Here is a 20189-nt window from a genome sequence, read left to right on the forward strand (position 1 = left end):
TTATCAATAAAAAAAATTAAAAATGAAGATGTCTGGGCCATCATCATGGAGTAAATAAAATGTATAAGTATTTACATAAAAATATATTAGACAACAATAAAAATACTGTAAAAATTCCACCCAGTTTGTGAGTCCTTAAAAATACTAATACAAATATATGCTTTATGAATATACAAATATGATATGCGTAATTTGTGTCAAAGGTTTTCTGTTTAGTGATTTATACTCCTGTTATCCTTTGACTAGCATATAATGTGTCCTGCTGGTACGTGGAGTCTTCTTACTTGCTCCAGCCCATAGAAGACCGCAAATTAAGAGTGCCCTCTGCCCAAGAGTCGGGGAACTGCATCATTTTCTGCCACAGAGACACTTCCTCACTTGAAGAGTCAGCCACCCGCTCCTCCTTTCCTTCCTTCAGTTGAACTGTGAGCAGAGATCAGCTTAAATATCATTGTATTTTTTACCAGGTAAGCCGATAAGCCACAATATATGGCATAATATAATGATCCAAAACTACTTTGAATAAAATCTCTTTGTCTCTTTCTTCTATGGGAAAGAGACACCATTTTTTGAGGTAATTTCTTAAAAAAAAAAAAAAACAACAACAGCAATTTACTGAAGTGCCTGTAAGATGTTTCACTGCACCTTAGAAGTGGCTCACTACTGGAACATACTTTTTAAATCCTGGATAAGGATTTAGACAATTGCTACCAACCTCTGCAGACAACTAAAGATGTACAACCATTAAAATGATAATTGAGATAAATATTATATATTAATTACAACAAAAATAACCCCAGTGTGTGTACATCTTTGTAAAGATTGTCAAAGATTATTAATCCATAATGGATTACAAAGAGGGGGGGGGGGGATCAATCTCCAGGTCCCCCCCACCCCCCAATACCTTAGTCAGTGTCTCGCAAACAAGTAGCCAATTTAGCAGCCTTGTATTTTAGCTTAACGTAAATAATTAGCCTTCACTGTTAGGTTTTGTAGTTAATTTTACATGTTCAAAATCGGTCAGTGCTTTAAAAATACTATTTTCATATGTGATATAGTATAAAACGTTAGCAATAATATTTTAATTAAAACTGGTATGACATTTAATGGGGTGTAGTTAACTTTGTTACATGCTGTAAATTCACCTGCCCCCGAGCTCAGACGGACTCCTCCTAAAAAATCGTTGCTGGACAAGGCCTCTCGGTCCCAGACAGTAAGCTCCAGACACATTCCTTTCAGCTCCTCCAGACTCAGCCCTTTGTAAATAAACGTGTGTTCATATTGTGGATTAACTGTTTTCTTCACCACCTGAGTCTTCTTCTTGTTTGACTTTCCCTTAGATGGCAACAGATATCTGGAGGATAATACAATAAAACAAAATAAGAAGAAAACATTAGGCCATGATTATGGTCTATAAAGAAGCACCAGTCATTTTTAAAATGATGCCTAAATATATAGCATTTTAATTATTTACATTTATAGTTTATTTCATATTATAATATTTTTATACATATGATTCTAATAAGGTGAAGAATCAAATCTATTTACAGAAACACCACAGAGATCATTGCAGAAATCACTAACACACATTTTTTTTATATATATGTTAAAAGCCTTAAAATATTTTTTTTTCAGAAGCATAACCTCACTCTGAAAAAAAAAATGAAAAAAAGCAACTGTCAACTCAAGTAAAAAAAAAAAAAAAAATCATAAAGATAAAATAATTATTTCCCATAAAACGACCTGTTCCATAATTATTGGCACCCTTGATTTCTTGGAAATAAATTTATTTGAACCATTCATGTAGTTTCTACTGCAGTGTATAAAGTGGATCAAAGCATCCAGGAACCTGTAATTAGTAACTCGTCACTTCCTGTTTCCCTGGGGTATAAATATGGTGTTACACAGAGTGCTATTTCTCTTACTCACTCTTAAACATGGGAAAGACAAGAGAACACACTATTCAAGTAAAGCAGATGTGTGTCGGCCTTCATAAATCAGGCAATGGCTACAAGAAAATAGCCACTCACCTGTAGATGCCCTCCTCTACAGTCAGAGAAATCACCAAAAAGTTCTAAACATTTGGAACTATGACAAACATCTGGAACTATGACAAAGCCTGGAAGAGGGCACAAGTGTATCTCGCCACCACACACAGTGAGAAGGATGGTCAGAGAAGGAAAAATCTCTCCAAAGCTCACTGTATGAGAATTGAATGAAGTGGTAGCATCTTGGGGACGCCTCATGCCCACTGTTAAGTTTGGGGGAGGATCGGTGATGCTGTGTTTCTCCTCCAAAGGACCTAGGAACCTTGTAAGGACACATGGGATCATGAACTCTTTGAAATATCAGGACATTTTTTAATCAGAATCTTGTGGCCTCTGCCCGAAAGCTGAAGATGGGGTCGTCACTGGGTCTTTCAGCAAGATAATGACCCTAAACATGTGGCCAAATCTACTCAAAAACGGCTCACAAGGCACAAAATCAAACTCCTCTCATGGCCTCCTCAGTCCCCAGACCTCAACCCAATAGAAACCCTGTGGTGCGCTGAAGAGGAGAGAGCGTAGGAGACGACCCAGGACTCTGGACGATTTAGAGAGGTTGTGTAAAGAGGAATGGTCGAAGATGCCTCTTTCTGTATTCTCCAATCTCTTGAAGAGTTATAGGAGAAGATTAAGTGCCGTCTTGTTGGCAAAAGGAGGGTGTGCAAAGTGCTAACACCAGGGGCGCCAATAATTGTGACTCACATAATTTAATTCAAAAGATTAATTTCTTAATGTGATATTTCTTTTCCCACCAAATAAAGGCTCTTGAATTAAAGCTTAGATTTTTCTCTTTTTTTGCATAAAAAAAGAATTTATTAGAAGCCAAAGAACACTTCTTAACCAGGGGTGCCAATAATAATGGAGCTCTATCTATAGACAGACAGACACGCGTATATAGACATTAGAGAAGAAACTTATATCCACCCTTTGACGAAGGAATCAGAAGTTCCTCCTGCTTTCACTGCAGAAAGATTCTTGGCCTCTTTAATAAACACATGCAGCTCTCCACCATCCTCTGCTTTAGACTTCTTGCCTGAAGAGACAGAAGAACAAAGATTATTTATCAATTTCTGTGAAGATTAGACCATGAGGTCGGCTACTTAAGGTTTTAGGTCATTCACCTCGTGTTTTTTCCGCCACTGTCTTTTTCTCTGAGATGTACTTCAGGGAAATCACCAGTTCGCCTTTATACTGAGAAAACGAAGACGTCGCTAGAGAGGTGCCCACCTGCTGAGAGAAATGAAGACTTATATCATACATAAAATGTTAAGAGAGAAAGTTTAATTAAAACCACATCTGTAAAGTACCAAAAGACTGAGCGTGGGAAGGATTTTCCTCGTCAGAAATAGGGTGGAAAAAGAGCCCAATTTGTTACATGATAATTTTAGTCAAAATGAATAATAATGACAGAAATATCAAACTGTCAGCTGCTTACTTCGCTAAAGAACTGGATTTACTTCTGCAAGTTTATTCTTAAATGCAGTGATTGACGTATAAATAAATACAGGAATCTAGGTCAGTCATGTATTTTATTCTGTCGTTTTATCGACTAATTCTGTGTTTTAAATGCTGTACAAAATTGGGGACTTTATATATACATTTTTTAATTATTTCTGGGTTTCTGGACACATCTTAACATTTTGATAATGTATAGACTGAAAAATTCAGTTGAATCTTATGTCAGTTTCACCATCCTCTGTACATCAGACACCTGTTTGAGAAAGTTTTAACCTTTGTAAAAATGTAAATTCTTAATAATTAAGATAATCACGTTTTGCTACTTTGCACTATACACACATTTAAGATACACAATGACTGGAGACTAAACTCTGCATCTTGAACTCACAGACACTATTAAAAGGTCAGGACTCTCTAAAATGTACGTTTAGTATAGATATGTCCAGATTAGCATTGGTAATGAAATCAAGTGCAATATACAGAGTTTGCAATGCCTAATGTTTCAGCAATGTGTCTTCCCTACTTTATAAAAACATGTGCTTTTCCCTTAATGAGGATGGACTTCATGGAATGGCAGCAGGGAGTGTGTGTGTGTGTGTGTGGGTGAGCTGTGTTGTGTGCTTCTTTGTGATAATATGTACTCACTGCTAGCCAATGATGATTGTTAAAAGAAAAAGATTACGGATTCTAAAATTGTGTTCCAGATTAAAAAAAACCCAATCAGGTTTCGTATCAGAAATCCTTGGGCAACAATGTTGCATTCCTGTACCTTTCCCCTTAGTGCCACACACTGTTCGTGGGCCGAGTCAATGTCATGGCAGTCCAGAGGAATCTCCACCTCACCAAGGAAAGCATTACGTCCGAAACGGTCATAGTGCCAAACTGACAGCTGCAGGGTTCGGGTCATCAGCTGGGAACGAGTAATGGAGTACTAGCACAAAAGAGAGAAGTTTCTTGGCATTAACATTTCTAACAATATTTGTCCATTATATGAAACACCCACCTTTCACCACTTGGATAAATTATATTTCACTTCTCAAGTGAATCTTTCTACAGTGTAATGACTGTGGCTTGATTTTCCACGTTTACATCAAATGCCTTATGGACGTAACATGCAATGTTTACTTAAGGAAATTAATGAGTAAGCAGTCACAAGAATCAATATTTGTATCTCAGTCATGTGCAAATATAACAGCGCACTTATCGTTGGTGTTAATAACATTACTAGTTGCCAGAGGTCACCTTGCACTGTGCATATTACAGATCACACCTAGTTACCAAGGGTGTGTGTGTGTGTCCCATTATCTTGGCCTTGTTCTCCATGGTGTTATAATATTTATAACATGGCTTGAAAATTAGGAAACACCTGTTAACCATTGAGTCAGGAGGTACTGTCTTAAATGTAGTTTATTTTTGTATTTTGTGTATGTAGATTGTTAAATATACACAGAAGTCCTTGTCTAGACTGGCTCGTTAGGTTGTCCAGCAAAAAGGGCAGTATACAATTGTGGCAGTACCTTCAAAGTCTCATTGTAGCTAGGGTTGATGGTCTTGCTTTTGATGGCAGTCTTCTTCTTGCTTTGGCGAGACTTGTCAGGCAGGAGGTAGCTCTTCACATATCTATGGGATAAAAACAGGGCTCAGACCTCCAGCCACAAAATCAATGGTTTTCCCTCTGGAAACAAAGCTTCGTAAAGTAGGTTACACAGCTGGCTGATTGAGTAACAGCGCTTGGCTGAGAGTTTAGTTTTCCTATTTGCCGTATTCATGATGAGATGCATAACACATGACAACAGTGGGGAAATACATTGTTTGAAAGAAGTAGAATGCTTTGGTAGCACATCACTAACTCATTAATTCATTCATTCATTATCTGTAACCCTTATCCAGTTCAGGGTCGCGGTGGGTCCAGAGCCTACCTGGAATCATTGGGCGCAAGGCGGGAACACACCCTGGAGGGGGCGCCAGTCCTTCACAGGGCAACACAGACACACATTCACTCACACCTACGGACAATTTTGAGTCGCCAATCCACCTACCAACGTGTGTTTTTGGACTGTGGGAGGAAACCGGAGCACCCGGAGGAAACCCACGCAGACACGGGGAGAACACATCACACTCCTCACAGACAGTCACCCGGAGGAAACCCACGCAGACACAGGGAGAACACATCACACTCCTCACAGACAGTCACCCTGGAGGAAACCCACGCAGACACAGGGAGAACACACCACACTCCTCACAGACAGTCACCCGGAGGAAACCCACACAGACACAGGGAGAACACACCACACTCCTCACAGACAGTCATCCGGAGGAAACCCACGCAGACACAGGGAGAACACACCACACTCCTCACAGACAGTCACCTGGAGGAAACCCACGCAGACACAGGGAGAACACCCCACACTCCTCACAGACAGTCACCCGGAGCGGGAATCGAACCCACAACCTCCAGGCCCCTGGAGCTGTGTGACTGCGACACCTACCTGCTGCACCACCGTGCCTCCCATCACTAACTAACTAAGACATTTACAGTGTTACAGCAGCATAGGCACAAAGCAATACAAAGAAGTAGCAGAAAAAGAAACAATACTATATTATATATATAATAATGTTAACACTTTCTTACTCATAATGGCAAATATTAGATTATTGTCGAGATATTTGAAGAAAAAAAAGAACTGATGCATCTCAAACACTCACGGGTTGCACTTCTTTTTTGCAGCATCAGCATAAGACAGTCCTCGACACTCTTTCACCAGAACAGACAAATTCTGAGCCACTTCATCATAGTGGAGAAAGAACACGATCTCTCCGGTTATTACATCCACAGTGTCATAGTCCCCGGCCTCACTGTACACACTCATCATGCTACCCAGTGTGCTCTGCAGCGAAGCGGACATTTTCAGTCAGAATCATGTTTACAGCAGGAGTCAAATTTACAGAAATAAAACATATAACTCAATGTCGTACCCTTGAGCTCTGGAGACTAGCTGTACTAGCCCCTACAGTCTTTTTGTGCATGTTGACCAAATTATCAATATCCTCCTCTTCGTCCTCCTCTTCATCCTGGAGAAAACAGGAATCTAACTTAAAACAGGCTACAGATTAATATCAACTGATGCTCATAGACAGCTTTAAAAAAATAATAATAATAAAAACACTTTCTGTGCAATGGCACATTCATTTGAGGGCGTGAAGTGGCACTAACTCACAAAAAGTGAAGTAAAAAAATGGATAAAATCAGTCATTCTGGTTTTAGTCATTACGGTGGTCCTGCCTCATTGTCTGAGCATGGCAGTATACGAGGTTAGACAGAACAAAACCAATAATGCGTGTGGAGAAATAAGTGCACTGATTAAAAGTCACATTAAAAAAAATTTAAATAATGGAGAGAACTAGAGATTCTGCTCCTCACCCTCGGGATCTCACATCACCTTCAAAAAAAAAAACCCCAGGCACTGAAATGGGCCGCTCAGACACTGGGAAAATAGTGGTGTGATTCTCATATTTTGACCAAAACAGGTCACTGATGTTTCATTAACTGTGTTGGACAAAGGAGAAATATCCCGTCCCCTTTATATACAGCATTGGTATCTGCACCATTTCTAATAGAGTTTTCGAATGTATTCAAGGATGTATAACCTAATCATTTATAAGTGAAACAGAGGAGACTCACTACATTGAGGCCTGGGACTGACTTGCTCCTGTCTCCCATTGAAGCTGGAGAATCCTCAGCTCCACCTTTGCGCAAGTCTGTCACGGAGGTCGGCTTAAAAGCTAAATCAACAAACAGTAGTTAAAAAAACATTAAGCATACAATTAAATATCAGCTGACCCTTAATTCCTATATCCTACATCTTACATTTTATAAAAGGCATTATTGTTTTTAAGAGTTATTCAGAGCAGTTCGAATAACTTTGCACTGACATCTCTCCAACACAGTATTTTATTAAGTTTACAGAATCATCAGCTAAAAACACCAGAGTAAAGTTTTATTTGAAAAGTTATTGATAGTGGGAAACCAACAAAAAAACTTCCACAATGAACAGGGTTTTTAATGGTTTTAGGCTAAAATCTGACTTGGAAATTATAATAAAATGTTCTCACACTTCAGCAGTGTATTCATTGATATTTCATGTAACAACTTTGCACTCTGAATACCCTTCTGGAGTGGTATGTAGCAGTAGAAAAAAACCCCATGAACTGGTTTTATTTGTAGTGAATTCAGGTTTCTAAAGCCAAGCAAAATTACTGTACGTAGGAGGAGAGGTGCTTGTGTTTATCCAAGAGGAGTGTTTCGAAACCGCCATTGAAAGTAAATTAATGCCACCGTGTACACTGTGTCAACTTCTGCAAATATTACAGCTATGTTTTATGGCCAAAACTTTGCAGACACACTGCTCATCTACTAGTTCTTCTGAAAGGCAGGGGTTTGTGATTGTAATTTTGATTATAAACAGTAGTAACCTTTGCAGCAAATTTTACTGTTCTAAACAGAGTGTACAAAATTTTGGGATATTTCTGAATATTTGTTGGCATTCAGCCACATAAAAAAAAACCCAGTAAGGTCAGGTACTGATGTTGAAAGATTAATTATGGATCACAAACCCCACCCAACACAACTCATACCGTAAGAATTTACAAAATAAATAAAAAGATTTCTTGCTTTAAATCTCTGCCCACAGTGAGTACATTTTGATTCATTCGTTGTGTCTACAAACTTTTGGACGTTTTGATTAACTTTGACTGAGTAGAGGAAATTTTATTATTAGGAAAGGGATGTAAAACAGGGCCAAAATAAAAAATACATTAAACATAAAAATACAATAACTTTAACACATTTGTCTTCATAGTTATGGCTGGTTTCCATCGTTTATCAGTCAAATGTAAGCTACCTGATATTTTGTGCACTCTTCGAACACTCTTTTTGAAAAGTCCATCGACATCGTTGAAGTTCTCTGAGCAGGGGTTAATGTGATGAATTAAAGAAGACTTTAATATTGAGAGAGAGAGAGAAAGAGACAAATTCAGTGTCTGAAACATTTCTCCTACTGTAATACACAACTATGATCAGAGATTACAGCAATGACATGGGAATGTTGCATGGCTGTCCTTAACAATATTTCTATATTACAGGATTATTTCACTCATTAACAAGTCTAGAACCTCCATAGCTAGGCAGTATATGTAGAAGAGACTTTGATGGATGGATTTACTGACAAATGGCTGTACACTCACAGTCTCAGTGCCAGAGGTGGATCCTGATGGACTTGAGGTTTTTGTGGGAGTGGGTGTGGGTGAAGGTGAAGGTGCAGAAGCAGGTGGAGGAGCCCTCACACTGACTGTGGAGCCTTCTGGACTAGATTTTGCCAAAACCTCTCCTTTCCTGAGAGACAAGATTATTCATTTTCTCTTCAAAACAAAACTTCATTCATTCCTGATCTGTAATCTCTTATACTCTTAGGGTCACGGTGGGTGCGAAGCCTACACAGAATCGCTGGGCACAAGGCTGGAATACACCCTGGAGGGGGCGCCAATCCTTCACAGGGCAACTAACTAACTCACTCACTCCCTCCCTCCCTCCCTCCCTCGGACACTTGAGTCACCAATCCACATACCAGCATGTGTTTTTGGACTGTGGGAGGAAACCGGAACACCCGGAAGAAACCCACACAGACACAGGGAGAACACACCACACTCCTCACAGACAGCCACCCGGAGGAAACCCACGCAGACACAGAGAGAACACACCACAATCCTCACAGTCAGTCACCCGGAGGAAACCCACGCAGACACAGAGAGAACACACCACACTCCTCACAGTCAGTCACCCGGAGGAAACCCACGCAGACACAGAGAGAACACACCACAATCCTCACAGACAGTCACCCAGAGGAAACCCACACAGACACAGGGAGAACACACCACACTCCTCACAGTCAGTCACCCGGAAGAAACCCACGCAGACACAGGGAGAACACACCACACTCCTCACAGTCAGTCACCCGGAGGAAACCCACACAGACACAGAGAGAACACACCACACTCCTCACAGTCAGTCACCCGGAGGAAACCCACACAGACACAGAGAGAACACACCACACTCCTCACAGTCAGTCACCCGGAGCGTGAATCAAACCAACAACCTCCAGTTCCCCTGGAGCTGTGTGACTGCGACACCTACCTGCTGCACCACCATGCAAAACACCAAAACAAAACTTACTTAGAAATCTATCCCTGCTAACTTGTACAATAAAATTAGCAAACCAGGCCAAAATATGAGAATTACAACTGGATGTTTTTCTTTGCTCTATAACTGAAAGAGGAGACCTCACCTCTGCAGTGATGGAGTGCTTTGTAAAGAGTCAGTATCTGCGCGGCTGCTGCTGAGACTGGCTCTCTCTGAGTCTGTATCATAGGACGAGCTGAGGGACACAACAATGCAGAGTACATACACATGAATATATTAACTGATTACATGCAAACTCAAACGTCCATTCAAGATTAATTATATAAAATACACTAAAGTGGACAATATGATGAACATTGTGATAAATGTTTATTGTAATGAAAAAATATTGTGAATATTAAAGTAAAGGGAGCAAAATTAGCCACTACTGCAGTTAAAGCAGATTTACCCCTCACCCTGATTTAGTGCAGAATTAGCACTGTTCATCTGGATTTAGTGCAGTAAACATTTTTATGTTAAGAATATATCAATAATAATAGTTTGTAGTTTAAAATTTTACATAAAAACAATCAGAAACAAAAATGCATAAGAACATTAAAGGATATAAAATGCAATTCAAATAAAATACAACACATAAATAACAAAACTCAAAAGCTAAGCTTTGGAAATGAACAACATTAGCTCCTGTATTAAAAGCAGATCTGAAGAAATGAGTTTTGAAAAGTGGTTTAAACACAGCCAGGTCAGTGCAGTCTCGCCCATGTTTGAGGAAAGAGTTTCAAAGGGAGGGAGCAGCTACAGATAAGGCCCTGTCCTCCCAGGTCCAGTGATTAGTCTTAGGAAGTATAGACACGAGTTTGGCATCAGAGGAGCAAAGGTTTTGGAAGGAATGTGATGGTGAAATAGGTCAGTAAGATAGGTGTGGGCCTAGATATTGCTATGTTTTTCGATGACAAAAGGCAAGGGTCCTTTGACACTGAGGAAAAAAGAGAAATAAAAAAAAACCCTACATGGGATTCATCAGACCACAGCATAGTTCCACTGTCTTTAAAATCATAAGAGATTAGCTTGAGCCCAGAGAACTCAGCAGTGTTTCTTAATAGAACTGATGCATGGCTTTACCCTTGGAATTTCAGGTTGCCTTTCTTAATGCAACTGGACTTGTGAGGCTGCCTAAAAGACCCTAGATAAATGGCAACATGCAGCGTGGTCCAATGAATTAATGAATCACGGTACCAATAAATTTGGGCCGATGACAGCAGGGAAGTTTTTTGCCCTTGATCCAGATCAGAGTCTTTTAATATAAAGTAACTCCAAAGTCCCAATCCAATACTTAGATTTAACTAAATAGTACTGTTACTATTATTACTATATTTATTCAGCACTGACCTGATTCTCTCAGCACAGCGGCTAAACAAACCCCTGAAGGTGGGACTGTGACTCCATTGGCAGCAGCACTAAATGGATAGCTAACTCTGGCTGCTGATTGGCTTAATAAACCTGATAACTAATGAGAAGCGAGCTCTCCATTTAGGAGCCATGGACCTCCGGCTGAGGGAGATCAGATTGTCTCAATTCTCGCCTTAAAATAATGGGATAAAACACGTCCTTTGAGATCAGAGCAGGACATCCCTAGATGATAGTGTATGTGTGTGGCAAGGACCTCATGACACCATGGACTCCAGCAGGAGAGGTTTGTTCATTAGTGAGATGTGGCGATGCCCCACCAAAAGGGAGGACATCCCTCCCCCCTTTGATTTCTACTACAGTAAAAACCCATGACTCTATTAACCAAGCTGCCAGATGTTTTGTCCCTTCACTGTGTCACAGCCCAATCAGCGATAGGTTTTGTTTCGTACAATCCCACTTCTTTTTTGGGCAATTTCAAGATGGTGGAAAATTGCACCAGGCTCCTCTTAAACTGTCATATTAAGGCTGTTTATCTTTTGAGCTCCGGAGTCTTGAGTAGATTCTCAGTGGGTTCCAGGAGGGCTCGCCCCAACATACCTTCGTCATATAGAAGGTGAGGCCTGTTCCAAATGGTCCCCTACTCTATTCCCTACATTGCTCACCATGTAGTGAAGTATATAGTGAATAGGGCACTGATTAATTTTGGGCACAACCCTGTACGGATACTCAGAGCAGCCAGAGATGTGTAGAGAGAGCAGCTAGTGATCTGGTCAGTATGACTTCTATAAACTTCACTGGACCTAAAATAAAGTATCTGAAGAGTGAAAAATATAGAGAATTTTATATGAGTCGTGATAAAGCTGGTCTCTCTCCAAAATATGAGACAAAATATGAGTAACTCACCCACAAATACTCTACAGTGTGTAGATAAAGAGAAAGCTTTATGAATCCTGTGGTTACTGGTGGAATTTCTACACGAGTTGACCACAGAAATAAAACTCAACATTAGATGACACTGTCAAGTTATATTCCTGATTAATTTGTACAGTGCAATGTGCAAATTGTCTAGATCGCTAGCTTTTAATTTGTCCAGTGAACAAGTCACCTTAGCAGTTATCCCAATGTATTTACTAGAGTGTTGGGATAGTTGTGCATAAAATGCCATCTGAGGGCTCAAAGTCCAAGCACAAGTTCAGCAGTGGTTTCAGCTTATCCTAGACGGACTGAGATTTTTCTGGATTTTCACAATAATATTTACCGCAAATTCTGAAGTACCCAAATTATTTGCAACCTTACAATGAGAAATATTCTGTTTTAACTGTCTGACAGTTGTCTTATGAAATCTATGAGCAACAACTTATCTTTGCTGGATTTTTGTTGATATTTATAAACAGTTTGTTTCAAAAGAGTTTAACTTGAATATTCTACGTACTTTTCAGTCTTATTTTAATTGTCCACGTTTTTTTTTTGTTCCAGTTTTTTTTCATATTTAACAAATACAATCCACTCGGACAATGAAAACGTTGCCTATGACATTTTTCAGCTAAAAAAAGCTAGGTTTCAAAAAAAGGAAAAAAAAACAAAAAAACAAAACACGTTTCTATTGCAAACAACAACAGGGTTTATGCATAAAGTAATCAAACTTTAAATGTTACATTCATAGTGGTATATATTGCTTACATCTGTCAGCAACTTACGTCAAGTTGTTGGCTTGAGCAAGGTCCTTAAGTCTGGGTCGAGGTACAGGTAAAGTCTGGCTGGAGTTTAACTCTGAACTGTTCAGCAGCATTTCTCCTGCAGTTTCACGTTTCCTTGCTGGAACAGAGAGCCATGCAAATTTCAGAAAGAGGAAGTTCATGAAGTCACACCATATTTAATGATTAATAATAATAATGAGTGAATACTAATTGGCTGCTTCATGTTTCAGATTAAAACAGGAGTTCCAAACCCCAATCCTGGTGATCTCATGCTCTGAATATTATTTGGTTTCCAAACTTTACAGACTTTACATAGATCACAAGGAGTAAATGAATGAAACTGGGTGCGTTAGATGTGAAAAAGCACAAAAATACTGTGTCAGAACTAGATATGTGTCTGTTGTGGATTTGCCCGGAATGGAATGGCGAACCCTGCACAACACAATAATATTTTAACATAAAACACATTTCAATCCCTTAAAGTGAAAGTCGGATGTCTCTATCACACTGGCTGGCATCTGTTTCCTGAACTCACTCTGTGGCCTCTTCCTGAGAGAGTTTCGAACGATGTCATGTCCAGGGGTTTTGGAAAAGCGATTAACCCTCTGGTCATAGAACCAGTCGCCCGTGTTCTTCTTTAAGTCTCTAGAAGAAAGAAACATCAAAACAGTTCTTCCTTAAGTTAATCATTTACCTCATTTTCCAATGCACCGTGACCCTGAATGGTGAGAACTAGAAATTCTCCAACAGCTTTATTCTGTGACTGGGAAACATCTTTGGTGACACGGTGTCCATATACTTAAGGAGACAAGAGACGGCACTTACGTAGTAATGATAACTAATGCTATTAGTTACACAATATGCTAAGTATTTTGCACTTTATTTAAAATGAAATGCTAACTTGCAGCAGAAGTTAATGCACAATATAAGCAGGTCCTGTGCAGCAACTGAATGGCTGCAGGAGATGTGATTTATTTAAAATGGTGGTCTTATTTTCTCATTTCCTTGGCTTTGTCCTCTTTAAAACACATGAAATATGATTAAATAAATAAATCAAAACAAAGAATTTACAGATAGAGTTGGATTCCTCATGTTGTAAGTACTCCCCAAGGAAGTACACATTAATGTCAATCTAAACTGGAGATTTATCTCATGTTGAAAGCTTCTTTGGTGAGATTTCACCTCACAAAGAGCAGCAGGAGTGGAATAGTGGGAAGAGGAGGACCAAAACAGTAGGAAAATTATTGGACACAGCCATATTGCGAAGCGTTTGAGAATACTTACGCCTCCTTGGTGCACACACTGCACATCCACAAGCCATTCGGCCGGACAGTCTGACATTTTCGGCACACCTTGTGTTTACAAGCTCGACACTGGTTGGTTCTGGAGCCCAGACGTCCAAGTGGCTCCTGGCAGCGTCCGCAGCTGTTTTCACTGTAATTCCCACTGCTGCGTTTTGCTCCCTTTCTCTTGATGTCCAACAACTCTACCTTCAATCTCCTGTGAGCATCAAGAGCAGAAAACTATATGGTCACAGCTGTGTGGAGCAGTTGAACTGTGTTCCCGCGAGTGATGAAATTCCATCCAATATATTTGGGATGAGCTGGGATAGTGTTTATGACCCTGAACTAACCACCTAAGATCAGTACTTTAACTCACTGGTGTTTATGTGCCTGAATTTGAATAAAATACTAACAAAAGTATGATCCTACCGAGAAGATTAGAGGGGGGTACTGCTGCAAAGAAGCCAAACTATTTAATACACCTTAGTTTTATCCAAAATTTTAATTAACTTGTGCCTACAAACTTTTAGGCCTATAGGCTACAGAAGTGCAAATGTGCTAGTATTTATATTATCATTACAGAATTCAAAAAGTGTCATTTTGTGATCTTGGAAGTGGACCGTACATATTGAAATATTAATTTGTAATGATACACTAACTATGAAAATATACTAATTCATTCATTCATTTATTTATTTATTGTCTGAAAGTGCTTATCTAGTTCAGGGTCGCGGTGGGTCCAGAGCCTACCTGGAATCACTGGGCGCAAGGCAGGAATACACCCTGGAGGGGGCGCCAGTCCTTCACCGGGCTATACTAATTCATATATTTCTAAATATACTGTGTGTGTTTGGGATTAATTTGGCCACCTTGAAGCTACATTTGTTTTCCGTTTACATTTTAAAATGCTAATACCATGCAGCATCAAATGGCAAAAAAGTAACAGTAAAAATAACTCCAGTTATGTATTATGTTGGTTTAATGATAAATAAGATTTTTTTTGCGAGCTAAATGGAGGTTGTGGATTTGGGTCCCGCTCCGGGTGACTGTCTGTGAGGAGTGTGGTGTGTTCTCTCTGTGTCCGCGTGGGTTTCCTCCGGGTGACTGTCTGTGTGGAGTGTTCTCCCTGTGTCTGCATGGGTTTCCTCTGGGTGACTGTCTGTGTGGAATGTGGTGTGTTCTCCCTGTGTCCGTGTGGGTTTCCTCCGGGTGACTGTCTGTGGGACTGGTGCCCCCTCCAGGGTGTATTCCCGCCTTGTGCCCAATGATTCCAAGGCTCTGTACCCACCGTGACCCTGAACCGGATAAGAGCTTACAGATAATGAATGAATGAATATTGATATAATTTGCACTCACTTGACCCTCTGTTCCTCCTGCCGTCGCAGCTCCTCATCTCTCTGCAATACTTTTAAGATCAGCTCTCTCTCTGAGTCACTCAGGAAGGACATGTTAATTGTCTCCATGCTCTGATTGGTCAGATGAAAAATTTCTTGATTGGTCTCACAATTTCTGTGGATTAATTTTAATAACAGAGCACATCAGACCTACAGTACTGCACAAATTAAATACAGTATACAATTAATATAAATAATATTCAGAAAAAAATAAAACCCATTAGAATTGTGCCTGTGTGTTACTCTGAGGACTTTAACATTAGTGCAGTTGTAATCAAAGTTCAAATGCACCTTCACTGCAAAAAAAAATTTAGGCATAAAGATCTGAAATCTATTCAAAATCTCATTTTTCTCATTACCAAATTATGATTAAGAACATTATAAAAAACAAGTAAAATAATTTTAACATCAAGACATAGTAAAGATAATCTGGAATAAGAGACCTTTACTGCATAGAAAGACTTGGGCAAAATATATATATATATCATAGAAATTGTCTAAAAAATTTTAATTTTATTTTTACAGCCAGAAGATATATTAGATATATCAATTAGACTTAAGATGACCTTGTTAAGAAAGTTTTTTGCAGTGTCCTAGAAGGATGTAAATAAAAAAATTAGAGCAAGGTTTAGGGTTTACTTTCAGGGATGAGTTGCAATTTTGAGCTGTCAGAGTTGCAATGATATCTTAAGTCAACACAAGTCAACACAGCCCTTGTGCTTTTTAGCTTTAGCTCTCGAGAGTGTATTTGTGAACTAGTTGTTGTGCAAACAGTGGTGAAGTGTTAAGAAAATGGGCGGAGACTTTTATACTAATCTTTAGTGACAAATAGAAAATACAGTGTATTGTGTTCCTTTTTTTAATTATTATTTATTAATTATTATTATTATTTTTTTGGGTGCTTCCAGCCAAGCAGTAGCTTAGTGTAGGAGCTATGTAATTTAGTAACACAACATGCAGATCAGAGATGCAGAAATGATTGAGCCATTTTGATATATGTTTCAGCCTATATATATATATATATTTATTTATTTTTGGGATATTTGGAATTGAATTCATCTCTTTATGTGGTTACCATCCAAACCAATTTTCATGTTATACTTATAGGTGTAATGATGCAAAACAGTTTCAAATTTAATTCAATAAAATATGGATATTTCACACAAGAATATAAAAAAATGCCACAACATTCAAGACTGAGGTTAGGACCTTTCACATATTTTTCGATATTTTTGTGTTAATTCTGTGTTTTAAAAAAAAAGTTTATATTTTAATACACTGTTTCATATCTAGATTACAACAATTTTTTAAAACATTACCCCAAGTGTTTTGCATTTGCACCACTTTTGGGCCCCTTTTACCATCTGCGAAACTAAATTTGTTTGCCATTTACATTTTGTATGTTTCCTAGCCCAAACAAATAGGACTGAACATCCACCTCATTCACCACAAGTTTTAGGAGCATGAGAACTGTCACCTTGATTTGTAGCTCAGTCCTGCTTTAAATATTTAAGATTTGTGCTGTTTCAGTATAGAGTTTCCCAAAGGTTCATAGGAGCCATGGGAAAAGGGCCTGGCAGAAAAGGAAACAGAAAAAAGAAAAAAAAAAAACAAAACAAAACACGAAGGAGCATAACACAGCCTTCCCACCCTCTAAGGCCACAAAGAAATGGGTGGGGCTCTTTAGTTAACATTTATTTAATGATGCTGCTCTGGGCTGTTAATAATCACCAGTTTTAGAGAACCATACCGTCAGAGGCTGGGTTAACAAGTGTGAGAGAGTGAAGAAAACAAGTCTCTGGGCATTAAAACGTTTCAATTATGCTGGTTTAGGGAAAGAGCATATCCGATAACATAAACATTAGCCTTGAGTTGGAGGCTTTTTCCTCATTCTTTAAACACTGAATGAATTCAGAAGGCCAAGTGAGACCAAACTGCTGCCTGAGGTCTCAGATAAGGTTGATTGATATATGCAGGTACGCCCAGTCATACTTGGAAATAATTCAAATAATTTACTTCATTCAAATTATTTAACGGCAAATAAAAATGTAACTACCACCAAAATAAACAAAATTTTTACAGAAGTAAAATATTATAAGGTCATTTGACTCCTGAAGTAGAGTTTCCCCTTAAAATCGTGGATTTCAAGCATCTACTTTTTAAAAATAATAATAATTAATATTTAAAAAAATTATTTGAAAAGAACTTAGGGTAGTTTGTTACTTCCATTTCTGCAGTAACCAGTGTTACACTACATGAAACAGTTTTTTGAGGATGTCCTTGATCATTTGAGATGTCAAGATGTTGGGGATTCATTCTGGATCCCAAACAAAACTCCAACTCCTCCCAAAGTTTAGGGTCTATATCACGCACCCAAGAGAACCTGCAGCCCAATGGTGGGAGACTTTAAAACACTTCAAACCCATTATCAGCATGGAAAATTATGATTTTACGCTCATGTCATTTTATTCCAGGCTTTTCTACAGAGATTGTTCCCACTGTACAGGAGCTGGTCATAAAATTAGAATATCATGAAAGTTGATTTATTTCAGTAATTCCATTCAAAAAGTGAAACTTGTGTATTACGCTCATTCATCACACACAGACTGATATATTTCAAGTGTTTATTTCTTTTACTTTTATGATTATAACTGACACCTAACGAAAATTAATGATCACTAATGATTTTTAAAAACGCTGTCCGACTGAAAAATATGAGCATGTACAGCACTCAGTACTTAGTTGGGCTCCTTTTGCCTGAATTACTGCAAAAATGCGGTGTGGCATGGAGTGGATCGGTCTGTGGCACAGTGGCCTTCAGCTCTTCTGCAGTGTTGGGTCTGGTGTATTGCATCTACCTCTTCACAATACCCCATAGAATGTCTATGGGGTTAAGGTCAGGTGAGTTTTCTGGCCAGTTAAGAACAGGGAGACCAGTGGACCAACACCAGCAAATGAGATGGCACCCTAAACCATCACTGACTTTACACTGGACCTTAACCAACGTGGATTCTGTGCCTCTCCTCTCTTCCTCCAGACTCTGGGACCTTGATTTCCAAAGGAAATGTAAAATTTACTTTCATCAGAGACATAACTGTGGACCACTCAGCAGCAGTCCAGTCCTTTTAGTCTTTAGCCCAGGGGCGAGACGCTTCTGACACTGTCTCTTGTTCAGGAGTGGCTCCACACAAGGAATGCGACACTGAAACCCATGTCTTACATACGTCTGTGTGGTGGTGGTTCTTGAAGCCCTGGCTCCAGCTGCAGTCCAGTCTTTGTGACTCTCCCCCACATTTTTGAATGGGTTTAGTTTCACAATCCTCTCCAGGGTGCGGTTATCGCTTGTACACTTTTCTACCACATTTTTCCCTTCCTTTCTCTATTAATGAGTTTGGACACAGCTCTGTGAACAGCCTCTTTACAATGACCTTTTGTGTCTTGCTCTGCTTGTGTAAGGTGTCAATGGTCGTCTTTTGGACAACTGTCAGTCAGCAGTCTTCCCCATGATTGTGGAGCCTACAGAACTAGACTGAGAGACCATTTAAAGGCCTTTGCAGGTGTTTTGAGTTAATTATGAGCTGATTATAGTTTGGCACCAGGTGTCTTCAATATTGAACCTTTTCACAATATTCTAATTTTCTGAGACACTGACTTTGGGGTTTTCATTAGGTGTCAGTTATAATCATCAAATTAAAAGAAATAAACACTTGAAAAATATCAGTCTGTGTGTAATGAATGAGTGTAATACACAAGTTTCTCTTTCTGAATGAAATTACTGAAATAAATCAACTTTTTCATGATATTCTCATTTATGACCAGCTCCTGTGTATACAAAACTAAACACCTAGCACCAATTAAAGCTGCTAAATTCAATAATTGTAAGAGGTGACTGCAAATGTTGGAAAATGTAGTGTCAGTGGGTATTATACTTTTTAAAATTAAATTTATTGTGAAGAAATTAGGACAATAATTAAGAAAAAGTATTTTCACTTTATTACAGCTATGGTGTAAATATTTAGGAGTTCAATTCTTACTGAGGTAAATAAATAAATGTAGGTTTTATACCTTTTGATTTGAAGATTGTGTAATGCAGCATTATAATCTATAGAGTGGTCACAGAGCTCCTGTTACATGTGATGCCTGATTTACACCTGCGAGTAACACACGTCCACACCAGGCCGTTCATAAAGGAAACAAACCTGACTTTAACTTTCTCTAAACTAATGAATCCCACGCCATCCCAATCTTCGTATATCTCCGTAACTCACCGAGGCTAGTCTTCGCGTTTTCCCGTTTTTCATTCCCGTCTTCCGTCCTTTCGAGTTTGTTCCTGTAAACCGTCAGTTTGATCCAGGAATGAGTAAAAAGAAAAAGAAAAAAATCTATTTTACTGGCAACATTTGAAGGAAGAAATAGCACAGCTCGTGTTAATCAGGTCTTAAATGTGCAGCCTGGGTATTCAGCGACAGCTGAACTGAACACGTCAGTTTCCTCTCGAAGGGAACTCCCACCTAAACACACACAGATAGAGAGAGAGAGATAGGTAGATAGAGAGAGAGAAAGAGACATACACAGAAAGAGAGAGAGAGTGAGAGACATAGAGAGGGACCGACGCAGAGAGAGAGAGACAGACACACACACACACACACACACACACAGAGACAGAGAGAGAGACACAGAGAGAGAGAGAAAGAGAGAGAGATAAA

General features: G+C 39.1%; 1 protein-coding gene across 2 annotated transcripts; it reads right to left on the reverse strand.

Annotated features, from left to right (window-relative positions):
- Positions 1-31: 31 nt before the first annotated feature.
- sytl4 (synaptotagmin-like 4) lies at positions 32-20006 on the reverse strand. Of its 2 annotated transcripts, none has more exons than XM_066649945.1 (17): positions 19752-20006; positions 15446-15598; positions 14091-14306; positions 13342-13451; positions 12807-12924; positions 9845-9934; positions 8748-8895; positions 8405-8501; positions 7186-7286; positions 6480-6575; positions 6210-6391; positions 5021-5123; positions 4273-4434; positions 3167-3272; positions 2970-3078; positions 1146-1354; positions 32-423 (listed from the first exon to the last, which is right to left on the reverse strand). In XM_066649945.1, the coding sequence occupies exons 2-17, from the start codon at positions 15550-15552 to the stop codon at positions 281-283; spliced, it is 2097 nt and encodes a 698-aa protein (XP_066506042.1). In that variant the 5' UTR covers positions 15553-15598; positions 19752-20006; the 3' UTR covers positions 32-280. The 2 variants fall into 2 exon arrangements, with proteins under 2 accessions (XP_066506042.1, XP_066506041.1); XM_066649944.1 differs by having other exon boundaries at positions 3167-3275.
- Between the last annotated feature and the right edge of the window lie 183 nt (positions 20007-20189).

Source organism: Hoplias malabaricus, chromosome 17 (genome assembly GCF_029633855.1).
Source record: "Hoplias malabaricus isolate fHopMal1 chromosome 17, fHopMal1.hap1, whole genome shotgun sequence".
Lineage (NCBI taxonomy): Eukaryota > Metazoa > Chordata > Actinopteri > Characiformes > Erythrinidae > Hoplias > Hoplias malabaricus.

Coding starts and splice junctions, on each gene's coding strand:
- sytl4 (XM_066649944.1), bottom strand. CDS start 15,552: ATGGAGACAATTAACATGTCCTTCCTGAGTGACTCAGAGAGAGAGCTG. Junction 5,124..6,209: donor GCAAAAAAGAAGTGCAACCC/GTGAGTGTTTGA, acceptor TTTATCCCATAG/ATATGTGAAGAGCTACCTCC. Junction 4,435..5,020: donor GCTACAATGAGACTTTGAAG/GTACTGCCACAA, acceptor CTTTTGTGCTAG/TACTCCATTACTCGTTCCCA.